The sequence below is a fragment of the Ischnura elegans genome, chromosome 13 (genome assembly GCF_921293095.1).
Source record: "Ischnura elegans chromosome 13, ioIscEleg1.1, whole genome shotgun sequence".
NCBI classification, from domain to species: Eukaryota; Metazoa; Arthropoda; class Insecta; order Odonata; family Coenagrionidae; genus Ischnura; species Ischnura elegans.
In genome coordinates, this window is record NC_060258.1 from 21,063,349 (window position 1) to 21,078,539 (window position 15,191).

The following is a 15,191-nucleotide window of genomic DNA, read 5'->3' on the forward strand; positions in this document are numbered from 1 at the left end:
CTCTATCTTAGCGCCAGGTACCAGTGTTTTTATAGCATATATTGCTTTTGATTTTCAATAGTTTATTATTCTATAAGACTTAATTTTTTAGGTATGGTGGACTTGAAAGCGAATTTCTAGTTTTATATATAAAAGCAAAGCATATGAACTTAAGAGATAAGGACACTAAATACAAAAGTCTACAATTCCTAAAGCTAAACTTTTGGCTTGAAATTGATTACTCGCAGAATAAAACGAAGAATTCACTCCAAAGTATAAAGCGTCTATACTCTACCCGTGACGTGTCTTCCGTGGGGTAATCGAGACTAAACAAGTACGATAAGGACTATCATCGATTGAGAGAGAACAAACCCTGGACACCACTGCGATTCTGCAACACCATAACCTCATGCCGATTTCGGACTGGTGATCACACGTACCGGATAACAACAAGGAAGTATTACAAAGATTGTACTGTGTATGTAACACAACAGAATCACCACTCATTGAGGAGAGATAAATAAATAAAAGTGGGCGACGACGTGTATGCGACAGTGAAAGAGCGTGGGCTCTACTGCAGCCGACTCAGCTGAGGAAGTATGTATCTAAGAGACTCTAATACCCAATTTAGACTCAATGGGGGACTGTGGCGATTGAATTTCCCAATTAAACGGCTCGCGAAAGACTCTAGCCGCAGCGCCATGCCATGCGGATGGAAATGGAAACGCGGGAGAGAGAGGGGATGAGAAAAAGGTAATCCAGTGATAATCCCACATTTCTATTATCTCTCAAGCAATCCAATGGAATACTGTAAAGAGTGATATCTATCCTTCTTATCCAACACGTACACTTGAGAGTGTCGAAAGTATTTTCGCCCAAGAGATGACTGGCGGTATCGTAAATTCGCAATCCCTACACCTCCGTTTTTTATGAGGCACTAAAGATTAGATAAGCCCTCTCCCTGTGGGTATAAAGGCATCTCCCTTTGGCACAGGGCGAGCACATCTCCTGCGACTTGTAGCTGACGAATTGATCCGCCGTCTTCTCCTTCAACTCCTCTTATCAGATAAGAATTCGTCCACCATTTTGGATTGAGATTTCTGTGAGTTTAAAAAGGACAGAGGTTTGCTTTATGTGAGTATAAACATTTTCCCATGTCAATGACAGAAGCAATCTATTTTACGTTTCAGGATTCCTTTCTCTGTGCTGGGAATACGAAAGCTAAAGGAGGAGCGAGTACATACTCCAACAAGAATCCCTTATCTATTAGGTAAGTACTGAAAAACGCATTTAATGTAAGCCTCTCTTTGAATAATCCATTATTGCGTGACTGCCTTGCTTTAACTAAGTATGCTTATCAAGGCATGATTTAATCTAATACAATCCAACAACAGAGTTTGAACGTAATATATGGTAAGAATGGCTGGAAAATATATTTCTTGATCAATATTCATAAATTGTTTCTCGACTCAGTGTAGGTACCTCGTAATTGTTCCGAAAAACTATTCAAACGATACCTTCATTTTCTATTAATGGAGATGTAATCATATCGCAACATTAGTGAGTAAAAAATAGTTTGTGGGTTCTCTGGACCATCTCAGTCAGAGGGGGCGCAGCCAGGAATTGAGGCTGTGGGGGTTTAGGTGCAACTATAATTTCGGGGTGTGTGGGGGTGTGGAATACCCAACAGGATAAGCGGTAGGTGCGAGATTAGTAAATTGCTGAATTTTAAGAGAAACGGTTCAAAATGGTGATTGTTATGGCTTTTCGAGGGATATTTTATTTATCATTTCACTATTATATTCTATTAGTAATATCAATCCAATTAAGTAAAATGGATTAAACTTAGAAATTTATCTGAGCTGAGTTTAACCCCCTAACCCCCAACCCTCCCTGCGCCACTGGTGGGTTCCCTAGACTCTATCTCAGTCAGAGGCCAACATTGTTCAGTTCTTGGGAGATTATTGTTCGTGTCTTTCGTTTCAGATGGATTTTTCACCCATAACCGTTAGCGTGCGATATGGGAGAACACTGCGTTTCTTAAACTATTAATGCTTTCGAAATTAATATTTAAAATGTCATAAATTATCGCTATCGCCATATGTTTGTGTAATAAGAATATGAAATCTTAAAAATGAACTTTTTATTACATACTAAATGACCCCTTGAACTTCACAGCACCTACCCACGTGTACAAACAGCAATTGCTGTTCTTTCGACTCGCATAAAGTTCGAAAACGGCTATACGGATTTGATCTCTCGACCACGTCACGGATTATCTTATCATTGTGTTAGAGATAACTATATCCACAAAATCGCTTTTGCCCTCAAAAGCCTGCGGCCTCTTATGGTCAATATGGAATGTCTTGCTCTTTTCATCTACCGTTTGTTACTTATGGATCGTTACTTTTCCATTGGCTAGTTTAGATAGAAGCAATATTTTCACTTTTAATTAAAGGAGGGTACGGTACGTAGGTAGAAGAACTACGTTTTTTATAACATAAAACATTTATATAGTCTGGCAGGGTCTTTGAATTATTCAATTCAAACGCATAAAATGGACATTTTCCAGTGGTCCGCAGCTACGTTTTTAGCAAAGTTAAAAAATCGTTATTTTTCATCGCCGAAGCACGGTTCAAAGACGTACTTGATTGCTTGATTGGCAGGAGTGCATTGCAAACAATAATTTTTTGATGATCGGATTGATTGATTGATTTTCAAATTGCAGTCAGAGCTGTCACTTTTGGACCCCCGCTGGTATGGTCGATGAGATGGTCCTGTGCGTAGATTAGCTCGTCGAGGAAAGGGTTCTTTATAAGCGACCCTTTGGAGGTCGTACCACGCCCATCCTATAATTACCTGCTGCATGGTCCAACGAAACTCATTTTAACCAATGTATGATCTTAGGTTTTCCCGGCGTATCAGTTGCAGAAAAGTTTCTCGGGTTTTCCACCGGTTGATGTCCTCCATGACTCCCGACGTTTCGATCCGCGACTTGCTGATCATCCTCAGGGGATCCTTCGAATGCCGTTCTTCGGGAGAGATGGACGACATCAACCGGTGGATAACCCGAGAAAATTTTCTTTATTTTAACCTTTTCGCCGATTGTGAGGAGAAGGTTTTCGGACACTGAACAGCAGAAGAAGGGTTGAAAACGAATGTGCGATGGCGGTTTCCTTTCACCCTCCAATCGCCTAGAAAAAACACCACATAATGTACAAGCGGGGAAGTGCTGCGTGGATTGGAAGGCAACGGCAAATCCTCTGCACCATGTCCTCAATTCATTTCTGAATGCAAGTTGTAAGTTTTAGGTTAGCGGTATCCTCGTTCTCCACACTGCGTCAATGGATTCTCCCGCCAAGGGTGAACCGCGGAGCGACAGCCAGGAAACTGGTTGAAATGGCTTCAGCATTGACATTTACGCCGATAAAAGAGACATTTTCACTGCCCCGTAACTAGAGTGAAAAATAGTGAGGAACAATATGCCCGTTCCCATTCAAAACAAAAAACTAGGCGAGGAGATAGGAAGTGTTCTGATCCATGACAACGCCCGCCATCTCAGCGCTGATGATTCCGCCGATCAACTGCCCCTTGAGCGATTTCAGTGGGATATTTTGGATAACCCGATTTATAAATGATAATACTCGATATTTGCTCTGAAATAAACATGTGGCCTAGTAGAGAGTGTTTTCAAACGGGCGTAAACAGCTTCAGGGCAAAGATGAAATTCATTGGAATCCATTGGCAGCAATAACCAATTATGCTGAGTAAACCTTGTGAGCAAGCAAGACCAATTCCTTAATTCCCCGTTTGTCAGAAGAACGCCACAAGTGTGCCCAATACTTAGCTTTGGAATAATTTCTAATTAATCGCATCATTCTCTTTCCATGACCCTTTCCATATAGAAAAAAAAGCCCATCATGTGTTACGAGTTCTTGGTGACAGTTTTTTTTTCAAATCAGGGGCAATCACCTTGGATCAACACAAGGTGTGGAAGGGGGCAAGCCGTGGTCATGCAAGTCATAGCATTTTATCACAGAATTGGCGAATGAAACGAAAATTTTAAGTAAATTATGAGAGCGATTTATTAGTTTTCATAATCATTTGCTTAAAAGTATTATATAATTTTTTAGAAGTTCCCTATCTTATCGTCATATAATTTTCTTCGACAGAAGATATGTTCAGAAATTTAGTTTTTAACTGCATTCATTTGGGCTTTTCGGGGTGCAGTTGCCCCCAAGCTGGGTACACTCATGTTTCAAATAACAATTTTTATCTCAAAATTGGTACGTCTAGTTTATGCATGAAATGAAACGTATGTTAACGAATAATTTAGCAGTTAAAACATATTAAAATAAACTAATAAAATAGGCATCGCAACATTTTATTAGCGCTTGATTTGTTGCTGTCTCCAAGTTACAACCTCTTGTGGTCTCACTGTCACACCACTGGTTATGTGACAAAAATCATGCGTCACTGATTATGGGTTAATCTTTAAAATATCATTTATAACGTTCTATCATCTTACTATCAAGGATATCTAAAAATTGCAATTCCTTTATGAAAGAGTTTCACCATGGAAACATTTAATAAAGACCTTCTGTTATCGTGAAAAGAGAGAAAATTTTGGACAGGCGATTCACTAGTAAATGATGGAAAATATTGTTATTGATTTTCTGATTATTTATCCTTAGCAATGTTCAGTGAGAGTTAATTTCCTCGAAAAGGCTTTTTCTCAATCATATGGCTCCATTTTTACTATTGAATTACGTGAGAGAAGCTGAAAAACTGTACTTTCAAAGCAAAAAAATAGGACTCAAATAAATAAATCTTGAAAATGGAGTCGCGTGCATTTGAATGTCTGGCTGAATATAGTGAGTTCTTGGTAGTGCGACCTAAAGTTTTCTTTCATTTAATGCAATTAGCAACATTCCCAATACCCTGAAAACATTACGCTGAAGTTGAAAAGTAAGGATATGAACCCAGTGAGCTACATTCTTCTAAGCGATGTGATAGCTAATAGAATTCTGAAATCGACAAGACTGATCAACATCACCGTAGCCATGGTGAGCATGTCAGGAATGTGAGAGTTATCGTAAATATTACCTCCCCCTCCCCATAGATGTCTCCCTTATCGCTATTCATATTACGCATCACAATGTATCCATTTCACAATCCGAGAAGAGAAAGATAATACAGAGATAATGATATACCATTTCGGAATCCACATACAACTAAATCAACTATCTACTACAGCGTGCATATTTAAATTGTGATTGATAAATGTATAATTATAGTTTCGACGGCAAAATTTTTCTTCCCTGTTATTTACCTATCGCTAATTCTATTAGTGATTTCCTTAGTTAATCGGGTTAAGTTAATCAGCACTTTTCAAATGAGTAGGCTTCAGTTGGTGATTATTGAAATAACATCTTTAAATTTGGAAACAACTGCTTATTTTGAAAGAGGATAGGCTAAATATTTACAACTCGCCTATCTTTGGGCTTAGTAAAACTTTAGATTCATTAATAAAATTTTGCGCTCTCGTGATAACCTAGTCAGCAGTTTTCACCAGGGGTCATCTCTTATAGGTTTTCATGGTGTTTCCAAAGCTTTGAATATTTGTAATAGTTGTGGCATAACTATGGAGAGTTGAGGGGATAGATAATCCCACAAATCCTCAGAGAAAATATATTTCAAATATTTATCCAGTTACGAAATTTAATTACTACATTTGCGTTGAGTTAATTTTGTAGTGGCAAAGTAATGTAAAATGTATATCTAGGCATGCCTTTTTTTCAATAATATTCCCAGAGGGAGGTCGGAATCCCTTGCCATCCGATTTCCCTGTAATCATATTTCTAGTTACTCCACTGATAAGAATTATTGTGTGACTAATCAAATGGAAGCGAAATTTCCTTTTTAATCTTTATTTGGTAGTTAATAAGGCACTCGCTTTGTTTGTCCTTTAAATACCGTCCCCAAAATCTTTTTGCATAATCAGATTGCTCAGGTAAGCTTAGAATTAGAAGTTTAATCATAAAAAATGATGAGTGCATGTAATGGCATTTGATAGATACCACTTCTGTTCATTTGTCTTTATTTTTTGAGTTGCGTAGTATATTTATACTTGTTTCTCAAATCAGGCCTATGCTAGTTCTCTTGTTTCAGCATTACTATAAGTTTTTATATAATTATTACTGTTGCCTATTTTATGTAATAATTTGATATTCATTCCGTTTCTTTGCAGTCATTATTTCATTCTTCCTCGTTAACGCTGAGACAGTATCTTACTCATAGCAGACCATCGCCAACACGTATTGTTTCCATTGGCATTTTCCTGTCAGCCAACAAACAGTTCAAACTACATCAAACTTTAAAATAATTACCTCGTTGTTTTGTTTGATAAAAATGGCAAGCAATGTGTCTGTTGGTATTGCTGGAGAATTTGTTGAGGAGAGACTCTTTGCTGGAGTATTGACTGGTTCATTTCTCCAGAATAGAGAGCTACTGGAAGAAGTGGAAGATGTGGATGTTCGGTACTTGCGGCAAAGAACTCTCTTGCATGTTGGTGTGAGGCTTGGGAAGGCTGATTGGGTGGAAGAGCTGCTTGCAAGAGGGGCAGACACAGATCTTAAAGATGACTCTCAATTGAACGCAGTTTCTTCTGCCGAGGAGATGGTGCGGCGTTTCCCAGAAGAATTGGACCGCTCCTTAATTCTAAAGTTGGTAACATTGGTTCACAGGAGGGACCAAGCGATGATGCACCGCCCGGAGTCATCATCCAGTAGAAGCAATGACCACATTACACCCGTAGCTAGGAATAATCAGGATATTGATTCCCTCAAGTCCTCTGTGGACGCATTGAGGCACGAGATGAAATCGCTAATGTGCCAGCTGATCTCATCGTTGGAGGAACTCAAGACGCAAGTGTGTGGACGAGACACATTGTTGCGATGCTTGGAAGAAGCGGTGACGTCGACTGTGGAAGATGTTACTTCTATAAGGTTTGAATTAGGAGGGGAGGCTGCAATCAGTCCAGCACAATTGGATCCAGTCGCAGCTAGACAGGAGTGTGTGGACGCCATGTTGCGTAGGACTACTTGTGTGTTTGGAAATGGAGTGGATAAAATGCGTAGAGTGTATGAGAGAATGTACGATGAAGATGATTTTACTGCTTGTATTATAAAATATTTGTGTTGGGATGATCGGGTGAAGGTGATGGTGGATTGCGGTTCATGGGACATTGGAAGGATGAAGGAGAAGGTTGTGCAATTGGATGGGACTCAGAGGAATGGGAGTGAATTTTATTCATTTTGTGATTTTGAGAGTGACACGGTGTATTTGGGTGCAAAGAGTGATGAGAGATACGTATGTGCTTCTTTAGCTAGGGCCCTCTCACAGTTATCCCTGAAATTAGTCTTTGGTAATGAGGGGAGGCCGTATAGCAAGGGAGACGTGGAACGTGAGAGAGAGTGGATGAGGGCTGTAGAGGAGGCGAGGAGGGTCAGGGGAGGGGGATTATATAGTGTGTGGATCGGTGATGTATTGGATCTAAGGACGGAATTGGCAAGGGTATGTCACCTCGCAGCTGCTGTCCCTTGTATAATCGCTTATGATGGACCCACAAAAGGAAGAGATGGACTGCAGAAGTTCTTCCCTCTCCTCTTCTCCATGTATTCAAACCACGTGATGCCAACACTGCTAGCCAAGGCGAGAGTGAGTATTACTTTTCATTTCTCACACTTATACTTCCCCTTCCTCTGTAATATTAAAACAAAATGAATTAATTCCTTTTTATCCAATGGCATCCCTTTTTTAATCAATATCCAGAAATTGAGCAAATACATTTCTGCACAGGCATTGCAGTCTGGAATCTTTATTTTCTTTGCTATTGTGTGAAAGAGAATAATACACATTGTTTGCAATTATTTGGCATGATTCATTTAATTATTGTCTTAGTTAAATCATTCAAATAATCATTTAAAGCTTTTCAAGCAATTGAATAGTTAAGTAATAAATTTAAATATCAACACAGTTTTGAATAACTGATGAATTTGTTCGTAATTTGTTTTCCAATATGTTCCAAAAAAGTTCCGTTTATTTGAGATGTTTCGCTTATAGAGGCGAAATGAAACTTCTGGCTCATTAAACATGTCCTTTCTCTGTGTTCTATTGGTAGTGTGATTCCTCGTTAGACAGGTGTTGTAATTTTAACATATTTAGCATAGGAATGAAGTTTTGATAAAATATTCTGTCACCTGATATTACAAGTTGAATATATCCTTTCAAAATATAGCCCATAATATAGCTCTAACATGCTCAAAGATGCCATAACTTTAAAATGGTGACTATTTAAAACCATCAACCTCTAATCTAATGGATAAATATAATATTTTTAGTTAATATAATACGAGAAAGTTGAAGATTGTCAATATTCAAATCCATGATATATCATTCTAGTGATGGACATGTAAAATTGAAATAGTAGTAAATCCAATAATTTTCACTGATAAAATAAATAATTGTTTTTTGGAACTTAGATTTATTTGAAGATATTTCATAATTATTGGTTATTATTATTCCAATTGCATTTCTGCTAATGGGAGTAATATATCATACCACTATTAATTATTATGGACCCAATAGTAACTTTGCATATTGGTCGTTATTGCATTCTTTTTCTCATTGTGGCATCCATTAATTTCTGTTTATTATTCTTTCAGAGATGAATTTGGCGTGATTCCTTTTAAAGGATACAATGGAGCTGGTCCAGAAGAGGATTATTCCGTTTACCTTCAGTAGATTTTCATGAGGCCTTTCAGTTTTTGTAAAGTTGGGTCAACTTAAGTACTCCCGTGTTTCGTGTAATAGTTACACTTATCTTATGTTAACAATCACTCATATTTTTATTGATTTCATGTTTGCTACATGGTACTGATTTTATTAGGATGGTAATCACATTTTGAGAGGTGTGCTGTTTTTGTGGACACATGATTTAATCGCAGTTTTTTCACTTTTCTACTTATGTATTTTTTTTTATAATATTACACTTTACATCTCATGTACGCATTTGTAAGTTTTTTGAAGTAGCACACCATATTGGTTTAAATATTTAATCTTTCTTATTGTATAGCTTCAAGCCATTTTCAATTCTATCTATTTGCAACTTAAGTTGCTCTAATTCAACAATCAGAATTATATTTTGCCTTGTTATCTCCTTTTTATGCTACCCTTTAGTGACTATTGTTTTTTATTGGTTAATTTCTTTGACATTGATTGGCTCATGCAATTTTAAAACATTTCCTTGTAGTTTGCAGCAAAGATGCTGTAAGGTTAACGTAATGTAGTTCAATGTATTTGTTAAAGATTATAGAGTTCAAACATCCGGTCTTTAATGTAAATCTATGGCGTAAAATTCAGTTTTGTACTTAGTGATTGCTAGACAAAGGTTTTGATTTGATTTTTTATACATTATTTACATTTTGGGAGACATATAAAAATATCACAATAAAATAATACAAAAATCCTTAAATTTCCATTTCTATATGTTCGTGACTATTTACCATTTTCATTCAGTTTTGTGTATATCATAATATCAGTGGTGTTAGGGAGGAGTATTGTCTTTATTCGTGCACACATACATTTTCTACATTACTCTTATGTACTCAATATTCAGTTGCATGGAAATAATAATCATGTGCTTTCTAATTGCAGTATGATTTTTGACTTGAAATTGGTAATCTTGGAGAGTGATTTCACACCTCCAAGTAAAAATATTAATCAAAAAACTATTCACTCTAATAATTGTTGCTTAATCTTCGTATTTGAATTGAAAATGATCCTTACTTAAGTTATTCCGTTTTCATATGATTAATCTTCACTTTTACTTTTCTTCTTCTTCTTTTTTCTTTTCTTTTAAGTATGTACGTGCTTTAAACTTTACAAGCAATTTCTTATTGTTTCAAAATATCTATGCAATTGTGACTGCATGTCTGATTTTTGTAACTCGCTGGACTCCCGGAATGAATAGGTGGAATACATAGATCAGTGGAGCAGTGTTAATTAGCATTGATTTTTGTAACACTTATGTAAATGAAGTAAACTTTATTTAGCAATGAAGCCAATTATAAACCATTATAAGAACCTGGCTGTAAGATTTGCTTTTCCAATTAATAATGTGTGTAAGCTTTCCTTGGTATTACCTTCAGGTTTTATTCTTCATTTAAGTTACCATTTACCACTCAGACTTAAGTCTCATACACAGGGAATCTGGACGTCGATAAAACCACAGTTAAAACCACTTTCTTGCACTATTTCGTGAATACATGCTGTGTACTGTTATTAGGTTGAAACAAACATTTTCAACGGCAGTGTGAGGAATACCTTTACCTGAAATGCAACATTAATGATGTTGAAAAGCATATAATTGAGAAAATGGTCATTCAATAGAGTGAGGTTAATCAAGTATTTTGGTACATCTTATACTACCATTGACTTTTACAGAGAAAATTAGTACTGAGCCATTTGTGTAAAAGTTTATAGCTATCCTTGAAAAATATTACTTCATTTATATTATTATGATATTCTTTAAGTTTAAAATTATTTCAACAAGAGGAATATGAATAAAATGTTTAATTATTTTACCATGCATAAAAATGGCATAATTACTTCACTTGTGCCAAGTATGATCAAGGGCTGGTGTTGGAAGATAGTTCGGGTGTAGCGATAACATAACGGAATTTAATTTTCATGCTTACTTTAATGATGGAAAACTATTAATGGATGTGTACTCAATTTATTCTGCATGAATACTCACAAGGAAAAATCCAAGTGACTTGCAGCATTTTATTTTCTTGAGCCAAAGTCAAAAAGAGGCTTTTAAGAATATACTTTAGCAGTGTTAGACTAAGTAATGAAGTTAATGCTCATTAAATGCATGAACATACCTTGATCGCAATGCTTGTCTTGGTCTGAAATCGAAAAAAGCTGGCCAAAAATCATATCTTTATAAGTTTGTTTAAGTTTCTCGTTGAAATATTTTAAAGGCTGTATAACGTAAAAATAATAAAATGTTGCCAAAAAGTTGACCATGGGATTTTTTAAACAAATTTGTGGGGACTGCAAAAATCCAAAAATCGATTATTCGGACCGCTTCATTTGGGAGGGGAAATTTCATTAAAAATAATCGGTAGCAATAAAAAATAAGTTTAAAATTAAACTGAATTATTGGAATAAAAAGTTCACATGAAATGCATGAAATAACCTTTTTAACAGCGTTAATGATATAGTCATGTAACATATAAACTTTCTTTCAACATTTTTTCTGAGAGAACAATCTTAAGAAATCACTTAATTAAACAATTTATGTAAAAAAATGCAATCGAAAACAAACCATGTAAAATTATTTATGAGTCGTGATAATTTAACATAAATGTGTAAAACATGGGAAAATTTAAAAAATCCATTTACCAGTCCGCAAGCATTTTTCTTCTGATTTCCAGGCATCACTGTCCTCATCAGAAGTTCACTCCTCCAGGAAAAATAAGCTTTATATGTTTTTGGAGACATTTCTTTAACATTATCACATACATGCCTATTGATTTAATAAGGTTCAAAGTAACGAGGAGCCTTCGTAAAAGATCTCCCATTTTAGCACAGCACAAAATTTTTTGCGTGTGCTTAAGTCAATAGGAATATGTTAATACAGGTACCAACATGAGCAAGGAGTCTCAAGAAGAGATTTATGCAAGTCTTCTGGGAATGGTGTATCCTTCTCTAACCAACGTCGATATTTTATTTCGAACTCGACGATAGTTCTCTTGCATTCTTCAACTTCTGTAAATACCGACTGAAAAAGTATTAGCTCATAGCCTTCTTCAAAATTTCCTTTGTCTTCACGTCTTTACCCAATTATTGATAAAGTTATTAAAGGGCCAATTTACGTTTTTAATTCAAAGGTTTTCAATTTTCATTAACTATAAGGTCATGAATTTCTTTGCAATTTACTTTCAAGCGCTCCATTTATTACTCATACGAAATGTCAACAGTGTAAATAACCGGCCAAGGATGAAAATAGAATAACATTCCCTGAATAATACACTCACTGTCACATTTTAATTGGAAAAAGTACCTTTTTAAATTAAGTTGATATCCTTCACTAACAGTAGTGGTAGTTTAGCCTCAACTCTGAAATTTCACGATCTAGGTAAAATAAACCCTTGTTATTGGCTTGGGTAGCACAAGCACTGAGATCCTTTCGCACTCACGAAGATAGTGACTGATTTTCTCGGTAAAATCGAAAAAGGAATGTTTCAACCAATTGGAAAGAGTTATTTGCGGAGAACCCCGTGCGAACTTCTTCGTAAAAATCGCTTGCACGGATGTCGAAGACAAGCGATCTTCACAAGTGCGAAAACCCCTTCGCTGACCCAGGCAATAAAGCTATAAGCGGCATTTTTTCAAACGGACTGCGATGTATCGACCTACCATACCCACAAATAACTTTTCCGTTAGTTTAAGCAGTATCCATTCTAATTTTCTCACAAAAGGGATTCCATATGATTAATTTATGGTTTATTTTTTACTTACTCGTGTATAGGTTATAGAAAGCTACAACTACGGTGTTGGACAGGGGGTGATTAATCCCTAGCATGCAACAGGGAATGAAGTGAGTCCAAATTATAGTTAAATTATAATAACCAAATTCAGATAAGCGTTTTAGTTTAATTAGACAGTAGTTATGTGGCTTCATTAGAAAGCAATAAAAAGCGAGAAAAATCACCTTGATGATGTAATAGTTGACCCTTTCACATCAGATTCAGAAATTTATTTAATTTATTTATCACCAATACTACTGTCGGCGTCAAAATGATGTGCCGCTGTACTTTGCAAATTTATATCTGGACTTCAGTGTATGCCATAATAATGAATGATACGTCATTTTAAAGGAAATTGTATTCTCAATTCTAATTTATTTTTTATTTTATGAAAAATTTAAAAATGTAGACACGCGAGTGCAATAAATGACTCCTCGCACCATAAAATTAGCCGTTTTGTCAACTTCATGAACTTTGTAACTCAACCTAGGAAAACTACTACGTCTACAACATTCATCTTCCACAGTATGTTGCAAACATTAATGTAAATTAATAAAGTGGCCCTTGCGTATTTTTAAAATGCATATTTTGTTGTAAAATAACGAAAATGTTTAAACACTATCTAGTCTTATAGTTTACCCCGAAACAAAAAATAAAATCAACAGAAACACTTCTGAATTTATTTGCAATTTTCCTATGATCCGAAAACACATGATTTTTATGCAGTATAGATTATATTAAAATATATATAGATTATATGCAGTATTATTAAAAAAATACGCTGGAGCGAACGAATGCTGCGTTGCCACGTTTTGCGCGCTAAACTTTACTTCCTGGTAACCAGGGTTGGCCTGGCACGGCCCCGTTTGGCAACATGACATTAATAGAAGTTATTGACATTCACAAATATAAAAAATATTATAGATTATGGATCATAGAAAAATTGCAAATAAATTAAGAAGTGTGTCTATCAATTTTATTTTTTCTTTCGGGGTAAAATGTAGGACTAGATAGAGTTTAAACATTTTCGTTATTTTACAACAAAATAAGCGTTCTTTTAATACGAAAAAGCCATTGTATTAATCTTCACTAATATTTGCAACTTATTGTGGAAGATGAATGTTGTAGACTTAGTAGTTTTCCCTAGGTTGAGTTACAAAGTTCATGAAGTTGACAAAACGGCTAATTTTATGGTGCACGGAGTCATTTATTGCACTCGCGTGTCTACATTTTTAAAATTTTCATAAAATAAAAAATAAATTAGAATTGAGAATAAAATTTCCTTTAAAATGACGTATTATTTATTATTATGGCATGCACTGAAGTCCAGATATAAATTTGCTAAGTACAGCGGCACATCATTTTGACGCCGACAGTAGTTTATGGAACTGATATCCACGATTTCTGCCGTGGGAACACAATAATGTAACCATCCACGTGAAGTTGACAATCGTCGGCAACAAACAGTCGTATTTTAAAACACGATTTGGCAGGGTCAATTATTATGCGATGAATATGAAGAGTTTTGTGCGCAAAGTTTCTTAATTGGAATGAAATATAAAATTCATCCGCACTTTCCATTTCCACACAAATGTTTTTCAGGCCATCGTTTTACCTAAAAGTCGCCCTATATCGTCGTAAAATGTATGTTTGTCGATAAAAGAAGACGTAAATGTGCCGTCAGCTGAAGTGTGCTATCACTTATCAAGTCTCGCTCCATTCACTGGAAGATTCAAAGACTATACGAATATTTAAAAAATTAAAATCTACCATAGTGTAGTAAGTCCATCCAAGCCAGACAAATATGAAACACGTGATGACGTATATGAAAATATATGCTACGAAATAATATGATGAAAAAAAGGCACTGAAATACGACTCAGGAAATAATTTTCTATTGACCCATTTGTTTCGAAATTAGAAGATCACCGTTGTTAAAAACTAATCCGTCAGCTTTCGTGGTGCTAAAAATTTGTTTTCTAAAAACCGTGAATAATAGATCCGGCTTTCTTATATAAAAATTCCAAGACATTGGAACTAAAACTGCGAGAATACCAAGCGCTCAGATTTGTGCAACTAGAGTATACGCGCAGAAAAGGGCACTTTAATGAAAAAAATAAGTTCAGGAAATACCTTTGGGGCAAAACATTTTTAGAAGAAAATGATTCAAGGTAGAAATAAATTCACTATCGTTTGTTCTTTGTTGCATTGAAATGGACTGCCTCGTTTAGACGATAGCGCCTTTAAACTCGGGTGTCTTCCTTTTTTTACGGAAAGTAAGTGGCTTCTATATCAATTCCAAATGCTGGCGCTATCGGAAGTTTATCTGGAAATTCCTGCTTCTCTACTTGGTTTATTTTTTGAGAGCAATTTAAGTATAATATTCCATACCTCGGATTGAACTTTAAAGGCCGTTTTACACGGGGCACGTAATTGCGCGGGCTAGAGTTGTATTAATTTCTAAAATAGCGTGGAATATCGCGAATGCATGAGCAAAATTAGAACAGGGGCTATTTTGCCGTCTCGTATCCTCGCCTTCTCGCATGTGTTCAAGCAATTCACCGCTTTACACGACGCAATTTCGATTGAGCCTTCGCACGTACGTCAGATAAG

At 35.9% G+C, this 15,191-nt stretch overlaps 1 protein-coding gene across 2 annotated transcripts; it reads left to right on the forward strand.

Moving 5' to 3' along the window:
* The first annotated feature begins 814 nt into the window (after positions 1–814).
* On the forward strand, positions 815–10,951 carry LOC124170220. 2 transcript variants are annotated; one of them, XM_046548918.1, is made up of 4 exons: positions 815–1,081; positions 1,170–1,249; positions 6,230–7,698; positions 8,706–10,951. In XM_046548918.1, exons 3-4 carry the CDS (start codon positions 6,391–6,393, stop codon positions 8,709–8,711), a joined length of 1,314 nt encoding a protein of 437 aa, XP_046404874.1. In that variant the 5' UTR covers positions 815–1,081; positions 1,170–1,249; positions 6,230–6,390; the 3' UTR covers positions 8,712–10,951. The 2 variants fall into 2 exon arrangements, with proteins under 2 accessions (XP_046404874.1, XP_046404875.1); XM_046548919.1 differs by lacking the exons at positions 815–1,081; positions 1,170–1,249 and having other exon boundaries at positions 4,768–7,698.
* The last annotated feature ends 4,240 nt before the right edge of the window (positions 10,952–15,191 follow it).